At 41.9% G+C, this 24,323-nt stretch overlaps 1 protein-coding gene and 1 long non-coding RNA gene across 8 annotated transcripts in view; one reads left to right on the top strand and one right to left on the bottom strand.

Moving 5' to 3' along the window:
- Window positions 1-24,323, bottom strand: part of chd9 (chromodomain helicase DNA binding protein 9) — a 114,557-nt gene that overhangs the window by 36,727 nt on the left and 53,507 nt on the right. For 5 of the 6 annotated variants that reach the window (XM_046033297.1, XM_046033299.1, XM_046033300.1 and 2 more), the window contains exon 3: window positions 10,759-11,168. In XM_046033297.1, the coding sequence (XP_045889253.1) occupies window positions 10,759-11,168 (410 nt within the window). Of the gene's footprint in view, window positions 1-10,758; window positions 11,169-13,302; window positions 13,454-24,323 lie in introns of those variants that run through there. The other variant, XM_046033302.1, reaches the window with a different exon arrangement.
- LOC123959337 lies at window positions 13,645-15,606 on the top strand. Of its 2 annotated transcripts, none has more exons than XR_006822271.1 (2): window positions 13,645-14,009; window positions 14,618-15,606. It is a non-coding gene; the product is annotated as an uncharacterized LOC123959337 (long non-coding RNA). The 2 variants fall into 2 exon arrangements; XR_006822270.1 differs by having other exon boundaries at window positions 13,645-14,014.

Raw genomic sequence — 24,323 nt, 5'->3', positions numbered from 1 at the left:
ACCATATCTGCTGACCTTGAATTATGAGAGAAGGGTGGCTTAGTGTGAGAGGCTGAAGGAGGCTAACACCCCGACAAGCTCAAGAAAGAAAACTGAGGAATTGCCAAAATAACCATACATCCATTTCACAGTATTTTCTATATTGCAGAAGAATGCTGCTTATATAAGAAATTGAAAGTTAACTCAAACAAGCTTGAGTCTGATTTTAAGAAGTTCATTTGGCTTGTTTGAACACCGTTCACTTGTAGAAGGTGTCTCATCTTATAATCCTATACTCTAAAACATGCGGCTCTGAGTCATTAAAAAGATGCATTTCAGAACAGCAAACTGGATCCGGGACTAACTGCAACACATTCAGCACCTCAAATGTTTTGCTATATATACACACTTTGAAAAAGAAATGTGCTAAGTTTAATATTACTTAACATTTCATTTCACAGAGTACCCAGCGCGATGTGCCCTGTACAACAGTATGGGGTATATTGGATTTAGTCATCTCAACAGGCCGGATATTTTAGGCAAGACTGCTTTAAAAACTGGTTTTGGGTACATCAAGGCACATCACTAAATGCCAAATCATTTGGCAGGGAGCTTTGCAATGTAATTTTTATTGAAAAAAATAATAGAATTGTCATTAGTCAATCCTCATAATCAGAGAAAGCACTGCAAAGACAGTGTTAAAATAAGACATCAGGGCATATGGATCTTCATTTTGAAAATGTGACATTACTCACAAGGTATTATATTATCCAAAACTTCTTTATTACTAAAGACATCTATAGTCATCTTTGTAATAATTAACTTTGTTTTTCCTGACTTTATTCAATTTTATTTGTATAGCGCCAAATCACAACAACAGTTATCTCACAGCGCTTTTCATAAAAAAGCAGGTCTAGACCGTACTCTATGATGTTATTTACAGAAGCCCAACAATTCCTACCAAGAGCAAGCACTAGGCGACAGAGGAAAGGAAAAACTTCCTTTTAAGAGGCAGAAACCGCGAGCAGAACCATGGCTCAGGGTGGGCGGCCATCTGCCTCGACTTTATGAAGCACCGATGAACCACTTTTTCTTTCTATCATTAAAACTGTAAATGACACAAGGAGACTGGAGTGTTGACAGCACTTAGGTATGAGTGGGAAGCTGTGCTTGATTTATGTTTAATTATTTTGATACCAGAAATAAAACCATTTCATTTTGTTTCATTTGTACCTGTATGTTCATCTCATTTTCTGTTAAATTTTTTACATGCCATTACTCTAATTATTTCCTCTATAAAACTGTCATGACACAGCCACACAATTAATATCTTAGTTTATTGATAAGATTTCCATTGTAATAGATACTACAATAAATATCCACTTTCAGTTATCATTCTGCCTTATGCCTTTAGCCCATGAGAAACCAGTTATCTTTATTTCTACAACTGCACCCACTTCTACACCACCTAGTTTTATATTCACACACACAGAGGCATTTCCACCTGGATGGTGCTGGCTGCCCTTAATATTTGTAACTGATGGAGAGGAAAGTGATTTATATGCCTCCACACCAGGATTTAAAGAGGCCATCCTCCAGACATAATCTTGCATCTCTAATTAGACTACAGCTGCCCCTGATCTGACATTACAGTGATCCCCGATGATAGGCTACCACAGGCTTTTTCCGGAGAGTGTTAGGCTAGTTTCTGTTCGAGGCTTGCTTGGCTCCCATCCTCCTATTGTGCCAAATAACCTCCATCCCATGTCCCCCCAGTGTTGTCCTGCCCTACTTGGCATGCCGCCACTGGGAGTGTGTGTGTGTGTGTGTGTGTGTGTGTGTGTGTGTGTGTGTGTGTGTGTGTGTGTGTGTGTGTGTGTGTGTGTGTGTGTGTGTGTGTGTGTGTGTTTGATTTTAATAGAATCAAGATATGATAGTGCTTTGCGGGTTGAGGGCTGCAGTGTGGTTCCTTCAGCATCTCAGAGAGACCTGTATCGCTTTTAAGTGGGTCTACCTAAGAAATTCTGATTGTGTGTGTGACTGAGTCATCATCAAAACCGCTCTTAAGTGTGGTGTGTGTGTGTTTCTCATCCTGAGGGGCTTATTGAGACAGTAGTGCTGGTTCTTGTCAAGAAATCCCCCTTCTTATGAATGGAAGGCTATAATCTCAGTGCCACACAGCACACAACTGGAAATAGTAGAAACAGCACCATCAAGCCCCCTCTGAAAGACAAATACTGTATCGGCACAGTGCACATGGCCACACAGGGGATATTTGCTTTATTCAGCAAACATTTTAAAAATGGGCAATTCTCTCTCTCTCTCTCTCTCTCTCAAAAACGTATACATTTACATGACTTTCAACTCAAAAGACACAGACCCACAAACATGTTTATACATCACACACAAACACATGTGTGAACATGCACACATAAGCACACTGCAGGGGATTAACTAGGAAAACACTCAATTAAAAAAAACAGCTTTAGCTCTTCCTAATGAAAAAGTAAGGGAAAAGAGATTAGACAGCTAGCAGGCAAGCGCTGACATATGAACAGCTATAAGCTGCTGCATATACACTAGACTTAAACCTCCATTTTCTATCATGTAATTGATCTCACAAGCACCATTTTGTTTGATATGTTCCTGCTACCCTGCTGCTTTGTAGTATCAGCATATTTAGAGTAGGAAACATTGGATGCAAGGTTTTGAGCATGCTGGAAGAACCACACATATATTAGGGGAGAAAATGTAATGGAGGGGAAGGGAAAAACAAAAAAGGGAATGAGCAGCACGGTGCTTTCATCTGATAATTATGAGGTTATTTTTCAGCAGGTAGGCTGCCTAGAAAAGCAGATTCCAGCCTGCAGAGAATTGTGATCAACCAAGCCTGGTCTGTTTAATAACCCTTGCCTCACCCAAGGGTAGATTTTGTTGGTAAATATTTTGATATACAGTACAATAAGTACCTACAGAGCAGGTTTTGAGCCAAACCTAAAATCTACCAGTGATTTGTTTCATTTGTTGAAAATTAGATGGGGGTCCTTTTGAAGATTAAAGGGACTATATGTATTTTTTTTTAAATGAAATGAATCTCTTTCGTATTGCCTATTTGTGAACGGATTGTAACCTCTCAAAAATTTACCAATCGCCTCCTTTCTCAGTCACTTGGAACAGACACTATGCTGCTTCTTATGTGAAGAACTTGGGATGGATTTTCTACGAAATCCAATACGTAGGCTGTGACGTTCATGCGCGCTCCTGAGCCTCTTGCCTACTGATTCTGAACTGTACACACAGGAACAACACCGCAGCTAACGAAATGGAGTCTGATAACACCAAAAAATAACCGGCTCCTAGGTAAACACAGACTCCAACACAAACTCCACGTAAGGATAAAAAAACAAAATTTATTATTTAAAAGTTAATTAAAATTAAAGTTCTATGTGCTAAAGCCTGTCAGGACAAATGAAAATCAGACTGATGTCGGGCGAAAACACGGGTCAACGTCAGAAAAGCGTTCCACTTTGTTTAGTTTTCATCCTACTGGACAGGTAAGCTAGCATTACTGCATCAGTTAATGCTGGTACCGGTATTATGTCAAAGTGTTATTTTAGCCTTCAAGAAATAATGGTGCAAAGCAAATGTGGAGTGATTTGTTTGTAAAACCAACAATGATGCAAGGCTGCAGCAGCCAGCTAGATTAGCACGGACCTGCCGTTGTTTGCTTCGTAACGTTTAATTTACAATTTAGATTTATTGAATTTACCAGTACTCAGGTAAACAGTTTCTTCACCAGTCTCAGTCGCCGTAACTTAAGTGACTCACATACTTTAAAATAATGCAAAATAATGGTGCAAGACAACAACAGTGGAAGACCTATTCAGTACAGTAACGTTACTTTACTGAGGTTTAACTGTGTGGCAACAATCTCATTTATAATATTCAGTGTTGCTCAATAACCGTTTTCATCCAATTTACAGCAATATCTCTACTGAAAACTGAAAATTTCACCTCTCAATATATGCTACAGATTTCACTATATAAAAATAGGGAAGGCGGGCCCTGTGGTCACCCTTTGCCATAGCTGACGTAGAGGGGCCTTGCAATTTAAAATAGGGGAGTCAAATGTGACATGAAAACAAACTAAACTTAGCTTGAATAGAATGGGGCCACCATTAATGCTATCAATAACTCTGGTGCTTTTCCTACTATGTAAAGTCAAAGTGTCTGCAGTAAAGAGGGCCTATGGTTTAGCTCAGAGTTCAAACTGCAATACAATAATCAATTTTACATGTAGCCAATTATTTTTTATGCATAAGGGGATATATTAAGTTACACGAGCCACTTCTGAAACACAATATTGTAAAAGAGTGAACGGCAAGTTGCAGGAGAGACACCTGAATTTTTAAAATAAAGATGATGTGAGATTCCCCCTGGGATAATTTCCCCTTCCGGCAGCAATGTGCAGGAGTTTCCATGTTGATGTGTTTTGATTTGTCTGAAGGCTACTGGATCTTACGGTCTATGTTTAAGCTTTGATAAAGGCTGAGCACAGATTAAAGGGAATTTAATGATAAAGAAATGTAGTGATGGAAATTTCTTATATGGTTGTATTTTTTCCCCCTCAAAGGCCCCCAATCAGGAGCCCTGATTGGGGGCCTTTTAAAGCACTGTAAGAGCCAAGAAAGAGATCACTGACAAATACGTATTTCTTGGATACGTGTCATATTGCTGGTCCACCTGTCACAGCGGCTGGTGCATCCATATTTTAATCAGCTGCTTTAATTTATGTTTATCATCAGTCAGACATATTTTCCATATGATGATATGACCCCTAATTCGCTTGCCAACCGGCTGTCAGAGTAAACTAGCAAAGTAATCCAGAAGGCCCATCCTAGTAATTAAATAGAACTGATGATTCTAGTAGAAAAACAGGTAGTAATGAAAGTATAGCGGTCTCAGAGACACAGACCCTTAAGTACACAGACAATTAGGATAACAGTCTTATCACAGGCCCCACTCCCTGCTTAAAGAAGAGTAAGATGTAATGGAAGAGTGTGCATACACTGAACACCAAATACACACACAACCTGAAGCTTTCTGAGCACAGGTCTGCACACACCCTAAACAGAGCAGAGGCTGAAGTAATGACTTTAGCGTAAGGTTAGTACCTCTGCAGCCGAGGTGCATTAATATTTTATGGGGCGATCCAGGGTGGTGCATGCATATGAGCAGGACTCTTCTCTGGTACCAATTTCTCCCCAAAGCTTCACGTCAACAGGCACGCAGGCTCCATCAAGTCACATTAGCAACAGAACAACTATCCCTCACTGCAGCTGTACGGACACACTGCAACAACATCTATGCAGTGTTTGGAGGTTCAATCCAAAGTCAGGTGCAAGCCAACCCCAAATGAGTGTGTGCACTGCCAGCACTCAATCACCGATCTGCCGGCTTTGTCTCCACTCCCAGACGTCAGTGCTAAAGTTGATAATGAGCCTCGACAGGCACAGAGAACATGGAGGTGCAGTCCAAGGAGGAGTTTGAAATATAAAACGTAAGGTAACGTAAGAATCCAAAAGCACCAAGGGAGTACAATCAGCTCATCTGGCGTTCATGCCAATACGGTAGTGTTTATGTTTTACTTCTCGTGTTGACATTACAATTCCGTGAGCCTGTGACTGGATCATGCTCTGACTTCTCATGCTGACCTGAACTTGCTGGATTTTTCACTGTCCTTTAAAGAATACAAGTTTTGGTATCTTCATTTTTCAAATCACTAATTTAACAAAAACATTACACTCCGGTAAGTATATTTTTCTACATCAACATGGTCATCAAGAGTCTTCAAGCCTTGAGCTTCACCATTAAGTACAGCTCTTTTGAAAACTCCATACTGTCTGTTTCTTATTGTGCAGTTTCTAATTAGTAGAAAAATAGAAGCTCTATTAGCAAGAGCATTTGCCAGCTATGAATCTTCACACATCGAATGAAATATTCACACACTCCCACAAGCCTCTTCTCATAGACAGACCGAGCTAAACGTCATTGCCACATTTGCACCAAGGCCCATACATCTGAACTTCTTTTCTCAACTAAAACAAAAGGGAGAGGGACACAACAGGCGCTACAACTGTAAACTGATTATCACTACAGCCACATCCTAAAGAACTGTGAAAAGATTCTCCGCACATATTTACCCACAACCTTCAGATTCCATTAGACAGGACGCAGTACAGGGTCTTATTCAGATTTGCTCGACTTTCCTAAATCAAGCATATTGGTTACAATTGTCACAATTTTGACTTGCCTGAGGCTAAGGTAATGTGCAGAATGTCAATGATGGTCTGACGTGTTTACTGCAGATTAGTGCAGACTCCTTCAAATGTTAGGCTAGTCCCCATGGCAAAATTGGGGTTTTAAGTAAGGGTGCTCCGATCGATCGGTCACCGATCATTATCGGCCGATAATGGCTTTTACTAGTTTGATCGGTGGTCGCTAAAAAGGCGGATAAGAAAAGCTGATCAGATGATGCAATACTCGCCAGACAAATTTTCAACGGCAGCTAAAATGTTTCACTATGCTGTCTGAGCGGTTTTCAAAGCTAGCTAGCACCAAAGTCCTTCTCAGACAAGAAGGGATTAACGCGCCCACATAATCATTTACAATTAGAGTTGAGCAGAAAGTGGAGCAACATGCAGGAGCGCTCATTTGAAACTCTCGCAGCTGTGCTTATCTCACACACGCCACCCGCAACCGGAGTTTAACAGACACAGCGCATCTGGCAGAGAGAGAGAGAGACTGATCCTTCAGTGTGAATTTCCTGATGGAAAGAGCGGTGCCACTCAATCCGCTGACTGCCTCTCTCTCTCTCTGTTTTCGTTACAAAAACGGAGACCTTTTGCTACGTTTCCGCCTCCCGTCCAGGTTAAAACGGTGAATAAGAAGATGTTTGTTTGAAAACGCTGCTGACCCGATGGACAAAATACAGGACTTTATAAAACGACAACACTCACATTTGGCTTTGTGAGTCGGTCTTATCAGCAAAAACACGCTACTTACAGAGTTTTAGTTTTGGTATTTTTATTAAAATATAAGTACTGTGTGAACTTAACAGTTAGCCTAGCCTACTGTGCATGTCGCTGTATTTACTTTGCGACAACTCCCAGTCCATTTTCCGCCGCCGTCTCTTGTACTCCCGTGTTACTTTCAGTAACAGTCCCACTTCGTTGTCGGTCAATGCAAAAAAAAGAAGATAGTCTGGTGTGGTTCTTGGTCTGTATTAATTTCTTCTTTCGCTAAATCGTCTGCTACTGCGGAGTACACCATCTGCTTCATGTTTACACTGGCACGCGCATGCCCAGTGTAGGCTGCCTGAACGGCCACTAGATGTGTGTTTTCAGTCGTTTTAATATAGACAGAGATCAACTCTGATACACAGCTGAAACGCTGCTGTGGACGGAGAGGATCTTTTTTGTTATAAAATTGTTTTAAAAACGTAGCAGTGTGGTTGTAGCCTCACATTACCACACTCCTCTCATGTCAACCCTCCCGTTTTCCCCGTAAATCTCCCGTATTTTTAACCTTTATAAAGTCAAATAAAAACCTTCTGGCCGTATTTAAAATGTTTGCTACTCTCCCTCTGGTAAAGTCGGTGGCAGCATGTAAAATATGTAGACTGTGCTTCCTGCACAAGGATTAAAAATGAAAACAATCCACTGAAATAATATAAGGCCTATAGCCTACTAATGGCAAACCATATGTAATTATAATGAATATTGTAGCCTATGTAATATTAACAATTGACTGTATAATATGGAATTTACATTGTAGCCTATTTGTATTTATTTAAAATTTGCCTTATTTTCAAATCTCATTGAAGGCAGTTATGACTCCTCTCTGTAGCCCTTCTCCCTCTCTCCGCTCCTCTCTCCCCCCTAAAACCCACAGAACCTGCCTGAGCTTTCCAGAACAAAAAGCAGCTACTTCAGAGTTTATCATCGACTCATGATGCCTGTGCTCCTTTATCTCCTAAATATTTTGGCTACAGCCTTTTTTGTTGCAGTTTTTATGGTTGTAGTAAATTTATAAAGATGCTGTTTTTTCTGTTTTTGTAGTTTATTCCACAGTAAAGCTATATTTTGTTAAGCTATAAGATGTTCACAGTAACCAGGCAAAGGGTGCTATGGTTTAAGTCTCTAACACAGATTGAGCGGAATTTGTTGCCCATGTTTCCTGGCAATAAAATAAACAGTTGTCATTTCATGATACTTTATCATCTGTTAACTTTAATACTTAATACATTGTTTTGATGACCAATTAAATAAATATACAGTATACTGTATAATGCTACATGATAAATAAAACGCTCCAAATAGACCCAGTGATCGGTATCGGCCGTTACTGCTTTCAGCAATCGGTGATCGGCCCAAAAAAATCCTGATCGGAGCAACTCTAGTTTTAAGCTTTAAAAGCCTTGTAAAGTTGTCTTTCAGAATTTCACTACATGCAGGACCTTTTCTAAATTTACACCATTTTAAGAAGGAGTATTTACAAATGTATGTATGTAACACCATCAACACACTTAAAGCACAAATAAGTATAAAAGATCATGTCCTGTGTAACATTTTCTGTAAGATTGTGCCACTCAGTCCAGACTGAATCAAAATGGCTGGAATGCACCATGTGAAGCATGCTATACAATGTTGACTGAAACAATACTGAGCTCCATGTGCATGCACCCTTGATCTGATGCTTTTTCAGCAATTAGGCCAAGTATGGTTACACTGAATAAAAATGGGTTACACATCTCATTACCTTGAAACAACACAGATCGTAATCACTGACACGTTTGAATGGCAGAATGCAGACGAATTTTCAGCTGCCCTTCAAGACTAATAAGTCTTAGATTGCATTTGATTAAATGCTGATGGTTTAATCAGCTGCATCTCCAAGACTGGGAGGTGGTTGGGGGGGGGGGGTGTGCACTGACTAACCAAGATAGAGCTGAGCTTCCTCCCAAGTGTTTCGTCTCTGAGCTTTTATTTAATGAGCAAAACTGAGCATGTTCAGTGATGCCACCACATCAACAATCATTTAGTTAATAGAACAGCTAAGAGGCCTGAGCTACAGTCTGCATCGCTGGGCGAGTACATCAGACTAAAGCTGGAAAGCTAGTGGGACTGTGTCACGATGACTGATTCCTAAATCATCTCAGTATTCTCTCAAAACATCAGCACTGCCACAACTTTCTCATTATCGCACACAAAATCAATTATCTGCTAAAGCTTTTCTGCCTCTGCCTTGCTCATCTAATTATTAACACAGCTGCCAGCCAGATATTATTGTTGACCGTTGTCAGTCACTCTCATGCAAAGTCTAAAATACACAGGCCTTCACAATCATGGTTAAAACTAACATTTGCTAGTGTTTTCCAGCAGCACAATCTGACATTAACGTATCTAAACTCTCCCCCTTTCCCTTCAGCTCCCTGCCTCGGCCCTCACATCTGCAAAAGCTAATATTTCAATAGCTTGTGTCGGGTGTGGCTTATAGCTACACACTGCTTAGAGCCGTTAAACAGGGGGATGGGAGGCAGATCACGGTATCTATACATCAGCACTAATTGCCTGAATATACTCGGCAGCACAGTCTCACGTGTAAATGCAGCCTTTGTTTGCTCCCATGACTATGCTGATGACTGAGCCTGGTTTATTGTTATGGCGTGCAGTAAATTCTGTTGAACTTTGATCTTCCATCTTGGCAACCACAGGCAAAACATGTATGCTAGTAAAACAATGTACCAGCAAAATCAACCAATACACAAGCAGGTAAAAATCAGTAAAATAGGCAGTACGGGCATCAGGTTTTCAGAAATCAGTCCAAGCATAGTGAAATGTATGCATTGTTAATATCAGCATCTTCCTAACAATGTCATTGTATTTACCAAGCTCAAACACAATGGACATAGATATTTCTTGATAGTTCAAATTTAGTTTTTTTACGTGCCATCAATAGATCATGTGGAGAGAGATGACCTAGCGATTGGGCTGTTTGCCAGACAAATGAACAACAGCAAATGCGGCCTCTTAAAATAAACATCATACCATCTTATGACAAAAACGAAAATCTCAGCTATCCCTTCCAATACCTCAGGCTCAATAAGAGTGTGGTTTCATTTCATTTAAAGTTTTTCCAACTAAATCAGAGCTAGTGAAACAAACCTTTGTGTTTGCATCACATCTATCTGCACATCTGATTCTGCCAGTACTTGTAACATTTATCGGTCGGCTCCAGGTTATGCATATAAACTAGAAAAATGGATGCAGATGAAGTCCTTAAAGCGAGTGAAATTATGCTTATTATTTGATGTTTAGAAAATAAATCTACAGTTTTTCTTCCATTCACATTGCTATGAATGTTATTCAAAATATCAATGTCACTTTAAATCCGAGTATCATTGTTGCCACACTTTTGAATAAAAAATTTTTTAGATTCAGATTTACTGGTTATGAAAATAATTGTTGCAGCCCTATCTGTGGGTCGAATATGCATAAATCTTTGGTAGTACAACGACAGAGGGTTTACCTACTGCAGCGGCATATGTCACTTGTTCATTCAGGCTCATTAAATGCTGCTTGCGCTCTGTTAAAATAAATTCTACGTTGCTTTTGGTAGGGTAGAATCTGATCAAAGCTTGACTTACTGGATTATTTTAACAAATGATGGTGCATTTCAGTAGTTGACAGAACAGTATTAACGGCTGTGACTACATACCCGATCTTGGCCTTCTGCTTGGGCTTGGAGGAGGGTACAATGCAGGCCTTCCTACAGGCCTTCTCTTTGGGCCGTGCCTTGCCATTTCCTTTGTGTTTGCGGTCATGGTGCATCTTATACTGTGAGGAAGAGCTGGGGAAGCTTTCAGGGCTCATAACTCTGGGGATGTTTTTCTCCCCGCGCTGCCGTGCCTTAGCAATAGCCTCTGATATTATTCTATTGGCCTTCTCTTGCTTGTCCAGTAGATTTGACTCCATCTGATGATGTGTCCTCCGTGGCGTCCTTTTCTCTGATGAGGAGCTGGATGAGGATGAAGACGATGAGGAAGAGGAGGAAGACGATGAGCTGCTCTTCATTGGAGGACTGAGGACCCGTACCTGGCTACCCGGACCATTAGCGTTCTTTCGAGGCTAAGGAAAGAGAGAGAAAATTAAAGAGAATGGTAACTGGTCATTTGAATTATGATCCTCTGTAGGGCAAACATGTCACACATACTACAAACATAATGTAATCTATTGTACATGAACACAAACCCAAACTCAGTTGCTATATGCGCTATATAAGGAGCTAGTGATACACAGACCCATAAAAAGTTGACCTTTACAGAGTTGAGTGATTTAAGCTGATGTACAAAGACAAGCTTTAGCAGATTCTCTTACCAAACAAAGGACAAACAAAACAAAAAGATCAAACCGAACTCAGTTTATGTAAGCACATTATAGAGAGGTCTCCAACTGCCTTATCATTATATGTTTCTCCACATTTAAGAGGTACCAAGTAAGCAATTTTCTAGCCAGGTTTGGCATTAAACACATCCAACAAGTAATGACATTAGAATAAAAAGCCATAAATAAATGTATCATTCATGTAATAGGGAAGTAATACAAGCAAACCATGGTTGCTTTAACAGAGTATGTAACCAGCACATTGAGATGCCATTTCACTATACAATAAGCGGAGGGTGAATCTGATAATCAAATATGAAATGGTTATCCACTGTAACCCCTTTATGAAATTACAATACTTTAATGCCATGATGTGACTACTGCAACTATCACTCATTCAAAACACAACCTTCTAGAGGCTGTGTGAACCTCTCACACTTGAGAGCTTGTTCCTGTCCCCACCTCCAACGCTGGGGGTGGGGGGTGGACCAGTCTCACTCGGCATGATGCTCTCTTCAGCTCTCAGTCTCCTATGCAACTCTACCAGCAGACCTTCAGCGTGAGAAAGGCCAGTGTTTCCCCCGGAATTCATTTAGATCAGGTGGAGAGGACTTGAACTCTAAAACCATGTGACATGAAAACTCTGAGCCTGATACAAATTAAATTCTTTTAGGTGGAGTAAGCTGCTCAAGGCAGGGTAAACACTGGCTCAATGTAGCAGGTTAAAGTGAACGTTGCAGACATAAATAATCCAGCTTGGCTGATGTATGATAAAAATGTGAATAAGAAATGGTGTGACTGCGGTTATGCCTACATGAGCGCCTTGTGGTGGGCCTTGAGCCCAGCGGAGAGGGAACCCATAAATGGATGACCTAATCTAAAAATGTTTTGCATATGCCTACATGGCCCAGGCGCGGCCGGTTGCCTTTTTTTTTTTTTTCCCTCTCCACCCTGCTAGCTAAATAAAGAGAATTAGCTTGAACCTTGCCAACAAAGTGGGGGGAGGGAGTTGAATAACTAGCAATTCATTTGGAAGGAAGCGCACGCACACACACAAAAGCAGCATTATGATATTCACGTGTGCAACGCTGCTGAGGCTATTAGGAAGAAATTTACTGGATCATGCTGGAATGTTCTCATTCAAGTTAAGGTAAAAAAAAAAGAGGGGGGAGGGGTTCAAAGTAATGCTTATGAGCGGAAGAACATGAGGGCACATGAAAGAAGCAGCAAGAGGAAGAAAAAAAAAATATGAAAACAGGCTTCTATCAAAGAGAGAGTGGGGGGGGGGGGAGAAAAGATAAAATGCACCAAAACTGAGAGCACTGCAGCTGTGTAATACATCTATAAATAACTGAAATTACAGCCTGCCAGCACTGCAGTGATTTCAATCTCTCTAGCAGCACGTAGTCCTGTGAAAACGGCGGGTACCATCATTACAGCCCATGAAAAGGTAAACTCCATTTGGGCCGGCCAGCTTTCCCTCACTCTCACGCCCTCATTTCCACATGCTCTTTTGGTGACTGACAGGTTCCACTCATGGGAGGACACACACACACACACACACACACACACGCATGCGTGCGCACACACCATGCACTGTACATAAACTATAGCTTGGGCAGAGGAATTCAAAGTCAGGATGGGAAAGGGATGTATGGAATGAACCGAGCGTGGCAGTGAGGAAAGAAAACACTGAAACACAAGTGTCCCATGATAAGCACAGCAAAGCAAATGAGTATGGAGGGGAGAAAAATAAAGCAGCAACGAGTTCAAGATGGCGGCAGTGCAGCATGAGCCAGTAGCAGAGGAGGTTGTTCAGTTCCTGCCAGCCCCTCCTCCTCCCCCTCGTCCCTCCTCCCTCTCAGAGCAGCTCACTTACCCTTCCTCTTGGCCTCTTCACTGTAGACATGGTGTTTTTTTCCTTCCTCTTTCCTCCCCCTCTCCAACCGGCTAACAAAAGCCTTGCCCTTTCGCCGGGTTTTTTCCCCCCTCTCTGTTGCTCGCTTACGCTCGCTCTTACAAACACACTCACTCTTTCCCTTTCAACAGTGGTTTTCTCTCACTCTTCCTTGAGCTGTGTGTCCCCCCCTCCCCTCCCTCGCTCCTCGTTTGCCGCCTCCCCTCCTCCTCCCCGGTCAGCTCTTCTCCTCAGGCAGTGCAAGAGCACTGGAGCCGTTCGTCTCCTCCTCCCCCAGCGGGCAGGGCTCAAGAGGAGCGCATGGGAGCTCTCTCTCTCTCTCCCTCACCCTCGTTTGTCTCTTCACAGGGTGATGAGGGAGCAACGCTGTGGGCGGTAGAGGAGGTGCGTGGCAGTCCAGGAAGCTCTCATTCTGCTGCTGCGTGCTGCTTCGCTGTCGTCCGGCTTCACCCAAGTCTCCTTCACTCTCTTGCTGTTCGTGTGTGTCAGAGTTGCCTTCCCCTGCCTCCTCTCTCCTCCCCACTCATTGATTCCTCTTTCCGCCTGCCTCTCGTGTTCTCCCTCTATGCCTCTCTGATCCTTCTCCCTCTTATTTCTCGTTCTTTCTTGCTCTTCTCGCTTTGCCGTTTCCCTTTTTGCGCCTCTCCTCGTCTTCTTCACCAGCCAGGGTAAGGTAAGGTTTTATTACACACAAAAAGGCTTTTGTGTTAGCTTGCTTGCTTGCTTGTTGGCTGGTTGTTTTTTCCTCCTTTTTCCCCACTTGTCTTCCTCCCCTCTCCTTGGCTGGGGTGTGTATGGCGAGCTCGCGACTCTGGCAGGCAGAGCGGCAGAAAATGAAAGCACAAAGCAGCAAAATGCATCAGCATGAATATTAGAGATGTCGTTAAAACCCTCGTTTTTCTCTCTCTCTCTCTCTCTCTCTCTCTCTCTCTCTCTCTCACTCTTGCTCACTCACTCTCTCTCTCTTTGTAAGGAAGTAGGCCAGCAGATGGTGCTAGCAGTTATTACATTAACTTTCACAACTTAACCCCCGAAGTACTGGATTTCGCCCACACCACAGATTGTCAAAATCATAGCTTTTTCTATCCCCATGTAGGTTAGTGCCAGTGACAGTGCCAATTTATTTATGGAACAGAAAAGCTAGATGAACAAACTGATAAATAAATCCACAAAGGCTAAAAATGTATTCCTGATACTAACAGCATGCTAACGTTGCAGACATTAAGAAATAAACACAGCAGTGTAAAGCAGATTTTCTACTTCCTAATCATGCCAGACACATGCAGCCTACTCTGCACCGCCTGTGAGGTCAAGGCCAGGTCACCCCGCAATAACTTTTGGGAGAAAAAAATCCAAGAGAGGAAAACTGTGATGTGTCCAATACAGCTCTTCTTGTGCGCCAGAAGTGATCTTGGGAGGAGCGAGCCGGCCTTTCTGGGGACTCCTGACAGCATGATGCAGAGACCATGTGCACTGGCTGGCACATGGTATCAGGAGGCTGGCCTGAAGCCAGGTACAGTGCACAGCGCTACTGGGTCAGGCCTAAGTTACTGACAGATAGCCCATCAACTTTTAAATCTTTATTTACTGTGCAAAATCAGCTGAACAGGCTTCTTTCCCAGCCAACTCCCTGTTCACTATTCCTGCAGAGGCAACCAGGACTACAGCCCACATACCTGGGGGTAGGACAAGGTATGTTTTGGACCTCATGTCTTAGAAGAGTTGCACTGATGGCCAGACCTAACACACTAAACATCTATATTCATGTACACACACACACAATTGAAATGCTACATGTCAATACATCTCCTGACAGATTAAGACTGACTACAAGCAATTGACTTGAAGACATTAGTAAACACCACAACACACACAGTAAGACATCACAGAGCATTTTCCACAAGATCTTAAAAAGAAAAGAAAAGTCTTAATGAGCCTATACCCTCCGGGAATTTCTGTAAATATGAAATGTTTTCTGTGTGCTTCTATGACAAGAACCTGACCTACATGTGACTTTGAGGTTTTGGGGCATGGTCCCATAAAATGTAATTTTGTATATATTGTTATTGTTCCATTCTGATCCCTCTCGGCCAAAGGCAAAGCTACTTTGGCCGAGATAAGTTTACATACATACAACATAAGTTTATTCAAGTATGGTGTGAAATATGTGGGTGAGTGTGTGTAGGCTACAACACAATATGGCTTTAAATTTGCATGTTGAACCGATAACCTAAATAAAAGTTATATACAACTGACCAACTGGAATAGTGTGGACAGCCTTATTCAAAATGTGTCTGTGTGAGTGTGTGTCAGTAGAGAAGGGGGAAGGTTATAAGATCAGAGAGATGACCACTGCCAACACACAGGCATGATAGTGGCATTGGAAGTTCTCTCACTGTATCTCTGGTTTGAGTAGTTTTACATTTTACAGCTTTATGTATTCTACAGAGACAGAGATGATGGGCATGCGTGCATAACAGTGGCTGTCCTTTCCAAGTGTTGCAGTAACAGGGATCAGATCCACCTGCCAAGCCAGGCCTTGGACTTTGGACTTTAAAGCAGATCACATGCTCACTGGGAGGTGAGCAACAGGGTCCTCTCCAAGCTAAACAAGTCCACTGTCGGATAATACCTACTGGGGCACACCGCCTGGGGGTGAGCTTTGACTTCACACACCTCAACAGTGAAATGCGTGTTAAAACTTATATAGGCACAGTCTCTACTAAACTATCACAAACAGTCAAAATAAAAACAAGAATGTGTCCTTCATTACTGCATCTGCCATAGGTGTACAGGCAATGCAACCTCTTGCACGTGCAATAGCAGAGAATGGCCTTTAAGAAACATCAAGTAACAAGTGCCATCTAAGATCCAAATAAAAATCACTGCAATAGCTAAAAGACTATTTGATGGATAAAAAACCCAAGAGGTTCAGAGACATTTAGAGAGACATTTCTTTAAAAAACACATACGTGGCTGTTAGGGATAAAAACACTTTTTCTGCACTGGAAATGTTTGTTTTTGTGTGTCACAAAGATAGACAGAGCAATAGAGAGTCAATAACATACACATGCTTCCAACTGTCACATGGCATGAAGCCACAGCTCCTTGGCAGCTAAACGGTTAATATGCAAAAAAGCCTGGCAGCCCTGTATGAGGGGGAGTGGCTTCTCTTAAGGACGGATGAGGGAGGGAAGAGGAAGAGGAGGGGAGGGGAGTACAGAGGAAGGGGAGGGGAGTAGCAGAGCTTGTGAAAGGAAGCCAGTGCGTGCGTGCGTGCGTGCGTGCATAGCGGTAGGGTGGCTGTAGAGGCACAGGTGTCTGTCTCTGAACACTCCATTACTTCCTCATCAAAAGGGACTGTATTAGTGCGCCACGGCTCTCATTTCTTGTGTGCACCGCCGTGAGAGTCTCCACTAATTCACCATTAGGGAAATGAGAGCTCAGAGCTAGCACAGACTGAAAAATGACAAGATGGCTAGCACCCAGTGCTTCAGAGTCTACAGCTGCTGCTGCTCTCATACACAGAGATGAAATCCATAGCCAACTGAAATATAATGTCACTCAGTGTTAATGGCAACATTATCCATACGCTCCATTTGGGCCTTTTGATCCATTACGCCCTTGCACTGCTGTAGATAATGTACATGTATGATCTGGTTATTGGTTATTTCAGTTTAAACATTTTGCAATTAAGGGATAAAACACTACTCTGTTTACATAATGCTGCTTGCAGTGGTAAACAACACTACTGTAGTGTACTGTCCTGCTGTAAGCCTCAGTGTTGACTTTGTTTTCTTAATTTTGTGTTACATATCTTGTAATTTTGCTTTTCAGCTGATGCCATTTCAGCTCATATTCTCTAACCCACATGTCTCTCTTTTCTGCTTCTGTTTGCAAATTGCCAACTCTAAGAAAGGCAACCAGAAATTGAACCGATGTTTTCAGTTTGCCATTTAGTTTGATCACAGGCCAACAATCCCATTAATATTTAAGAAGGATTTCAAAAAGGGATGCAAATGAATAAATACCCTCAGACAGCGACCACTGTTTCCCACAGGTTCAGAACTGTTTTGTGGTGGTTTGGCATCCAACACACCAGTGTCAGCTGCAAACAGCATAGTTATTTGTGAGACTTGACAGAGATCCCAAAATACAGGCGTAAAGAAGACCAGTTATTACGGCAGCTTTGCTTTTTTTACACTGAGCCAACAACGGCGGCTTAATCCTGCCGTTTTGGAAGCAAAAGACGCGTGATGTGTAACACAACACTGTCAGCGTCTTGTCCTGCCGGTTCCCTCGTTTTCACAGATGTCAGTTTGGTTCTGTTACTACCTACGCTGCAGGCACAACGATACCCCGCCTCCCCCATCGGTGTTTGTATGTTTTATATAGAATGTCGTAGCAGAATAATGGTGCAGCATTCCAACCTTGAACAGGCTTTATAAAGGGCTATAAATTGCACGGTTATGTCTAAGTGTGGAAAAAAACAACAACAAAAAAAAGATTAGGCCCTACTAATTAGGCCTACAGCTACAGGCCAGTTTGCAGCCACACTGGAGTGTGAGGCAGCAGCAGGGTTGATAAATGAAAGGAGACATGATGCACAGCAATGCTTCCTCAACCAATTAAATACAGCACCATGCATTAATGATCCTTTATTCAGGGCCAAGAGTGTAGCTGAGCAGAGCATGGTGCCCTCTAGAGAAGCTGCTGAAAGTCTAACAGAGCATTATTACTACAGTCTGGCCTGGTCCACTGTGACCAGACTGCCTAACCGAGCCAGATGGAAGAACCGTGCAGGGAGACACAGAATAGTACAAGCTCACAATACAAAAAGTACAATTGCACTTCAGCTGCAATGTCACTGTAAGGAAACAACTCAATTGTCTTTTTATACTTTTTAAAAATGTATTTATCATGGTCAGTTTCTTAAGGATGAGTCTGTGGCTCTAAATTCATACAGCAACAAATCTTTGAGTGTTCCCCACCATCTATTGTTGGCCAATGACAGGCAGCTAAACTGCCCTGCCACCATGCCTAGTCAGCAGTTTTTGAGGAGGGTGAGCAGCTACTCCATTTACCTTCCCACACAGACTTTCAAACTGATCAAGTAACACATGCAAGTGATGCTGTTCTGTAGTTTCTCGGCTACAATATGGAAACAAATTAATTAATTCCAAACTAGACATGCACAATTTAAACTTCCAATTTCAGTTTGGCGAGGGGTTATAACTTAAAGAGGTGGTATTATGCTTTTTGGCCTTTTCCCTCTCTTTTATTGAGTTCTCTCTTTTTTGTGCATGTAACAGGTTTGCAAAGTGAAAAAGCCCAAAGGGAGTTCCCATCTCCCACAGAAAGCTCTGCTCTGAACCGCTTGAAAACAGCTCGTTTGTAGTCCAGCCCTTCACTTCCTTTACTTGTGATGTCAAAATGAAAACGCGTCAAACCAAGCTAGTCTGAGCGGAGGCCCTTTGGCTCGACTCGCCTTTGTTTGGTTTTCCATTGTAGGAATGTTGCACCTGTACCTGCTTCCAGGTACTTTTTTTTTTTCCTGCATATCACCTCACCTCCGTCGCGACAGACTGCTGATTGGTCAGAGAGAATATTCACTATTCACTGCATCATCAATGCGTGCACCAGACAGAGGCCAGCAACAGAAAGTTTTATATTTTACAGTTTTCTTACGTAATTTCATTACTAAATCCACTTCTGAGAAGTTTTGAGGTGAGAAATCAGCTGTGTAGATTTCAAATATTGACAGTTTTACGAGAAGTGATGGCGGAACAAAAATGTGCTTGAATACTTTCGGAGTTGAGGAGCTCCGCAATTGGCTGCGGGGGATACCTGTGCCAACCCACAGGAGGAGCGTGTGAGGCCGGCCAGTCGCCTGCTCACAGAGCCCCCTGCTCCCGCCGTCACACAGACCGCTGCAGCAACAACGGCAGAGGAAAACACAGCTGGAAGGTTTTCATACCGCTTATCTGTCTTTACATTCTGAGTAATGTTGAAACGTTTTAACTTAAAAAGAGAAAGATGTGTGGATCACTGGTGTGCAGCGTCGCTATGACGACAAGCTACGTACCATCTCTGGGTACTACCTGCAATGGAAAACGGAGCAGGACCGAGTAGAGTCGAGTCTATCGATTTGCGCTATGGCAGCATTTTTCGGCAAGGCAGCATAACGTTAGATCGTCAGAACACCGGCAGCAGTTCAACGTTTAGTCCTGAAAGACGATGCAACTCCGACTCTGTTTGGGCCTGAAAATTCACAATCACAACCTGTAAGTATGCTTTATTGGTTGTGAATTATATTTAAAATAATCACGGCAATGTAACTTCACAGACTGTTGAAGTGCGGAGTTGTTGTAAACGTTGGCTAACACAGCTAAAGTTATAACTATAATGCTAATGTTACACCTGATGTGAAAGCTACTGAGCAAACGTTTAAATTGTTTGGCCAATTTTTATGTAAAATTGAGTTGAAATATGGTGATTTTTGTAGTGGTTTATGGTAAGATGTGGAACAATGATGTTGTGTGGTTGTGGACTTGTGAGTAACTTATACCATCTGTTACGGTCGCAGTCTGAAGCAGCTTTGATTTGGATCACACTACCTTGTTTCTTACGACCCGCCCTTCTCTGCTTCTGATTGGCTAGTAGTCCTTACCTGGGAACTGCACATGTGCAACTCCCAACAAAGATTTTGTACAAGTAAGATGCATCACTCTGTAGCTCAAAAGCAGAGCGTACAACACATAGGGTACAACTTAGGGGTACAACCCCTAATTAAGATTTTGAACCTGAAAATGAGCATAATACCACCTCTTTAAGGACAATGTACACACACTTAAATGTAAACCTCAAAAGGACTGATCACAGACAAACACAAAACATGTACAGATATACCCTGTTTCCTTCCCTTCACACACACAGACACACACATACAAATCCAGCAATTAGTACACCGATTATATTTAACTAACTGGTTCAGCTTTAGGAGGGATGTGTCATACCAATATAGCCCTGCTTCACTCCCAAGCAACTCCAATTTAACAGGCATTAAAGACAGCCTATTACCTCACTATTATGCAGTTAACTAATTGATTTCCCTTAAGCACAGACAGTCATTCCTGTTGCTAATAAAAAGGTTTATGAGACAGAACCACAAGTTACAGGTACAGCTTGTTGTATATGGTCATCTGGCTAGGACAGAACTGAACACTAGGGGGTGACTGTGAGGACAGGAAGAGCAGGAAAGCATGGTCAAGAGAGAAGATGTGTGCCATCACCTTTATGTGAGGTGGCTGTCATATCTGAATCGGTCTACTGATTAACATCAGGAAATTACAAAAAAAAGGAAATAAGAAACAAGCCACAATACAATGAGACAAGTTGTGATACGTCATCATTCTTGCCTGATCCCTTTTTTGTGTCTTTGTTTAGTTTGGCCTGTAAAAAACAGCTGTGACTTGGGTTTGAGGGCTGTGCAGAATACAGAGCATATACTATGCCTGCCTCTGTGTCAATCAGGCCCAATGACTCAGAAGAGCAGGCAGTGATTCTAACTAGGGCATCTGCCCTTCCTGCATCTTTAAGTGTCAGCTCAGAGGCCAGTCGCTCAGCAAGATTTAATATGATATTTTAAGGGCTAGCACTGTGTGCAAGCACCACCAAGCATGAGCCAAAGTGAAAACAAGAGGCCATCCATCCACAGAGGGACACCGTTCACAATTAGTAGCTGACTCGATGATTTTATATTCCAGCAGTGCCATCTTGGATCCTTTCCTATTCAAACACAGTTGATCACTCTAAATGCAGGTCTCTTTTGTGTTCAATAAACATTAGTACAAGTGCATCTAGGGCTGAGTGATGAAACAAATGTTATTTTTTAATTATTTTTACAATTATGAAAGCAAGAACATTGAAAATAAAGTGATTATTGTGCTGTTGTGTTATAAATCACGCTTCTTAGAATGGGTTAATGGCAGAGAACGAATCTCCAGACGGGGCTTAATAAAGGCTTACTTAACCTAAATCCAGCGCACCCCTTTTCTTCACAGCGGTGCTCGCACCAAAAGCCCAAACTTGCACTTAGCCAGGCTGTGGCTTGTTTAGTTCAGCTCACTGCGGACAAGTAAACAGTTGTTTGTGAAAACTTGTCAAGTCAGCCGCCGCTTGGATTTTGATGCGTGTCTCTTTGCTGTTACGGTACCAATGCTTGGAGAGGGCAAAAGGGACGAGAGAGTCGCATTTCAGCAATCCTTTCTCACAATTTATTTATACACCAAATAAAAATGACAATATACATCACATATTAAATAAGTATTTATATTTATTAAACTATGTTCTTATTATATACCATTCTTATTAGACTTCAGTTAAATTGTAATTAAAGGAAATCCACTTTTAGAAAAGGACTAGCAAAACTTAAAGGATATTTGTAGTTTCTTACAACTTGGATATTGTTTTACAGATTTGTAAATGTTGCCTTCGTTTCTATCAGTGACGCTAACGTTGCAGTCACCAAGGGCTTTGACAGACAGGTGGTCAGATGATCAAAAAGGTTGTAAACAATAGCCAACTAATCTAAACCACCAAAATCCAGATTAACCAAAGGCAATTTATTTAACTGTATTTGATTGTTTCTTTGAAATGAGACTCCTCCCAATAACAGGGACTTAAAGACTGCACAGGTGGTTTCCAAAGAAGTGACAATTTTGCAGGTGCTGTGTGATTCATGAAATGTGTTTTGCAAATTGAACAGCTGAAGGTTTTGTGTACTTCACATGCTGTGTCACAAACAAAATTGTGAACCTTCTTCTTTGAGGATGGTTTTTAAACTGTGGCTGTTCTGGGTAATGACGCAATGCTCTCTGAATCAGAGATGGCACAGCAGGTCAGACACCAGGCAGCGAAGTGAAGCTGAACTGTGCAAAACAAGGAAGCCGGATGATGCCATTCATTAATGGCAACATTGGTGCAAACTGAAGAGGGGCGTTGAGAGGAGGTCCCTTAGGATGCGAAAGACAGAGAGTCAGACAGAGAGAGAGGAGAGGAAAGGAAAGAGGGAAGGGAATTCAGCTTACTGCCAGACCTAGACAACTCCTGCATTATTGAAGCAATGCATAGTGAAAGCAGGGCCGGTATGTCTACATAAAAAAGGAACACACATATGCACCTATGTACATCTGCACACAAGCAAGACAGAGCGGGTGCCTAATCGACCTGTAGCCTTCAGAAAATGATGAAGTAAGGATTCCCCACCCCCCTCCACCTCGCTGATTTTCACATCCTGCTTGGTGCAAGGCAGGTGTCTATGGAGTGAATTTCCACAGGAATGGTAAAGGCCAGGTACACAGGCTTTCTCCCATGAAAAAAAGAAGATTATGAACAAGATGACCTCTACCCCATTTTCATGAGCCGGAGTTTTATAAAAGAATGAGATGGCTGTTGTGTTTTCTCTTTAGTCAAAAATATTACTTCTGGTGTTCAGCCTAATAAGTCAAAAGATCGATAAAATTTTACCGAACAATTACAGTGTGGAAGCATTGAAAGTGTCCGAGAAAGACGCAAAAATCGTCGCTTGCAGACAGTGTTCTGCTGAATTGTCTCCTAGCACATCCACATCAACTCTGGCTGACTTCTTAGAAAAAGCAATAAACTGTCTGACCTGCTGTTTCTGTCACTCGGTTCTGAGAAGGCGATTGAGCTAGCCGCACCTAAATTTAGAATGCACACATATTCAAGCCTTTATGGTAAATCCATTAAAAAGGACCTGAGCAAGCTGGCCCGGAGCTGACACACAGGTTAGCAACTTTATGCTGTCATTTTCTCTCTTTACAAAGACAAGTATGAGAATCCTACCTGAAGACAGGCTGTGTGTGATACATTTACTCATTTAGTTGAAGCTTTTCGCGACTTACAATTGCTATAAATGTCAGGGGTCACACGCCTCTGGAGCAACTAGGGGTTAAGTGTCTTGCTCAGGGAGACAATAGTGGATGGGTCACAGTGGGGGATTGAACCCGGGTCTCTCACACCAAAGGCATAGTCTTATCCATGGCGCCATCGCCACCCCTACGAGAACAACATACAACATTATTTAGCAAATTGGGTCGGACTTGACAACTTTAGCGCGAGGATACACATGTGACAACGTAAGATTAATTGGATTATATTCACAGAAAGTATAAAAACATATTACATTTGTCCATTACAAGTAAATGGACACATGTAATTTACTATACCGGACCCTCTTGGGCCTCAGACCCACCTACCATTGTCTCTCCAAATCCCATGGGAAACACAAAGTAAAAAGCACATTTTGACTATTTAATTTATGCAATGGTACAAAAAAAAAAAATAATAATAAAAAGGGCAAAAATGTGAATGTACTTGTTCAGCAAATTTTTTCATTATATTTGGTTTCGGCCAAGAATTTTCATTTCGGTGCATGTCTAATATAGTGTTTCCCATTAATTAAATGTTTATTTAATTAAAAGATTCCAATCTCAAGGGACTTCCTGGTTAAATAAAAAAAAAATTACAAGACTATGGCAGCCCGCCACAGTCTAATTTGTTCCACCATAGTTTCAAAATGAACCAAAAATATTTTAACATTAAAGACTTCTAATGTTGTGTTTTGCACCGCTGCTCCTCAATGCTGTAAACTGGTGCGCTCACACACTTAAGCATCCGACTCGAGACAACCACTTTTCTGTTGAGGTAATTACGGTAACGTTTGAACGGAATTTAGTGTTTCCACTGTCACTCGTTAGTGAGAATGCATTCAATTTGGAGTGCACGCGTATTAGAGCCTTTATGGTAAATGCAGTTAAAAGGAGCAGAGCGAGCTGACAGGCATTTTCTCACTTTACAATTTGTTACAGTATGAGAGTCTTACCTGAACAGAGGCTCTTAAGTATTAATTAACACAAAAACAGCTTCTTCCCATCTGCAGCTAGCCTCATTAACAAGGC

Source organism: Micropterus dolomieu, linkage group LG20 (assembly GCF_021292245.1).
Source record: "Micropterus dolomieu isolate WLL.071019.BEF.003 ecotype Adirondacks linkage group LG20, ASM2129224v1, whole genome shotgun sequence".
NCBI classification, from domain to species: Eukaryota; Metazoa; Chordata; class Actinopteri; order Centrarchiformes; family Centrarchidae; genus Micropterus; species Micropterus dolomieu.
Note: the sequence above shows the minus strand (reverse complement) of the source record. Positions and strands in the feature narration are given on the sequence as shown.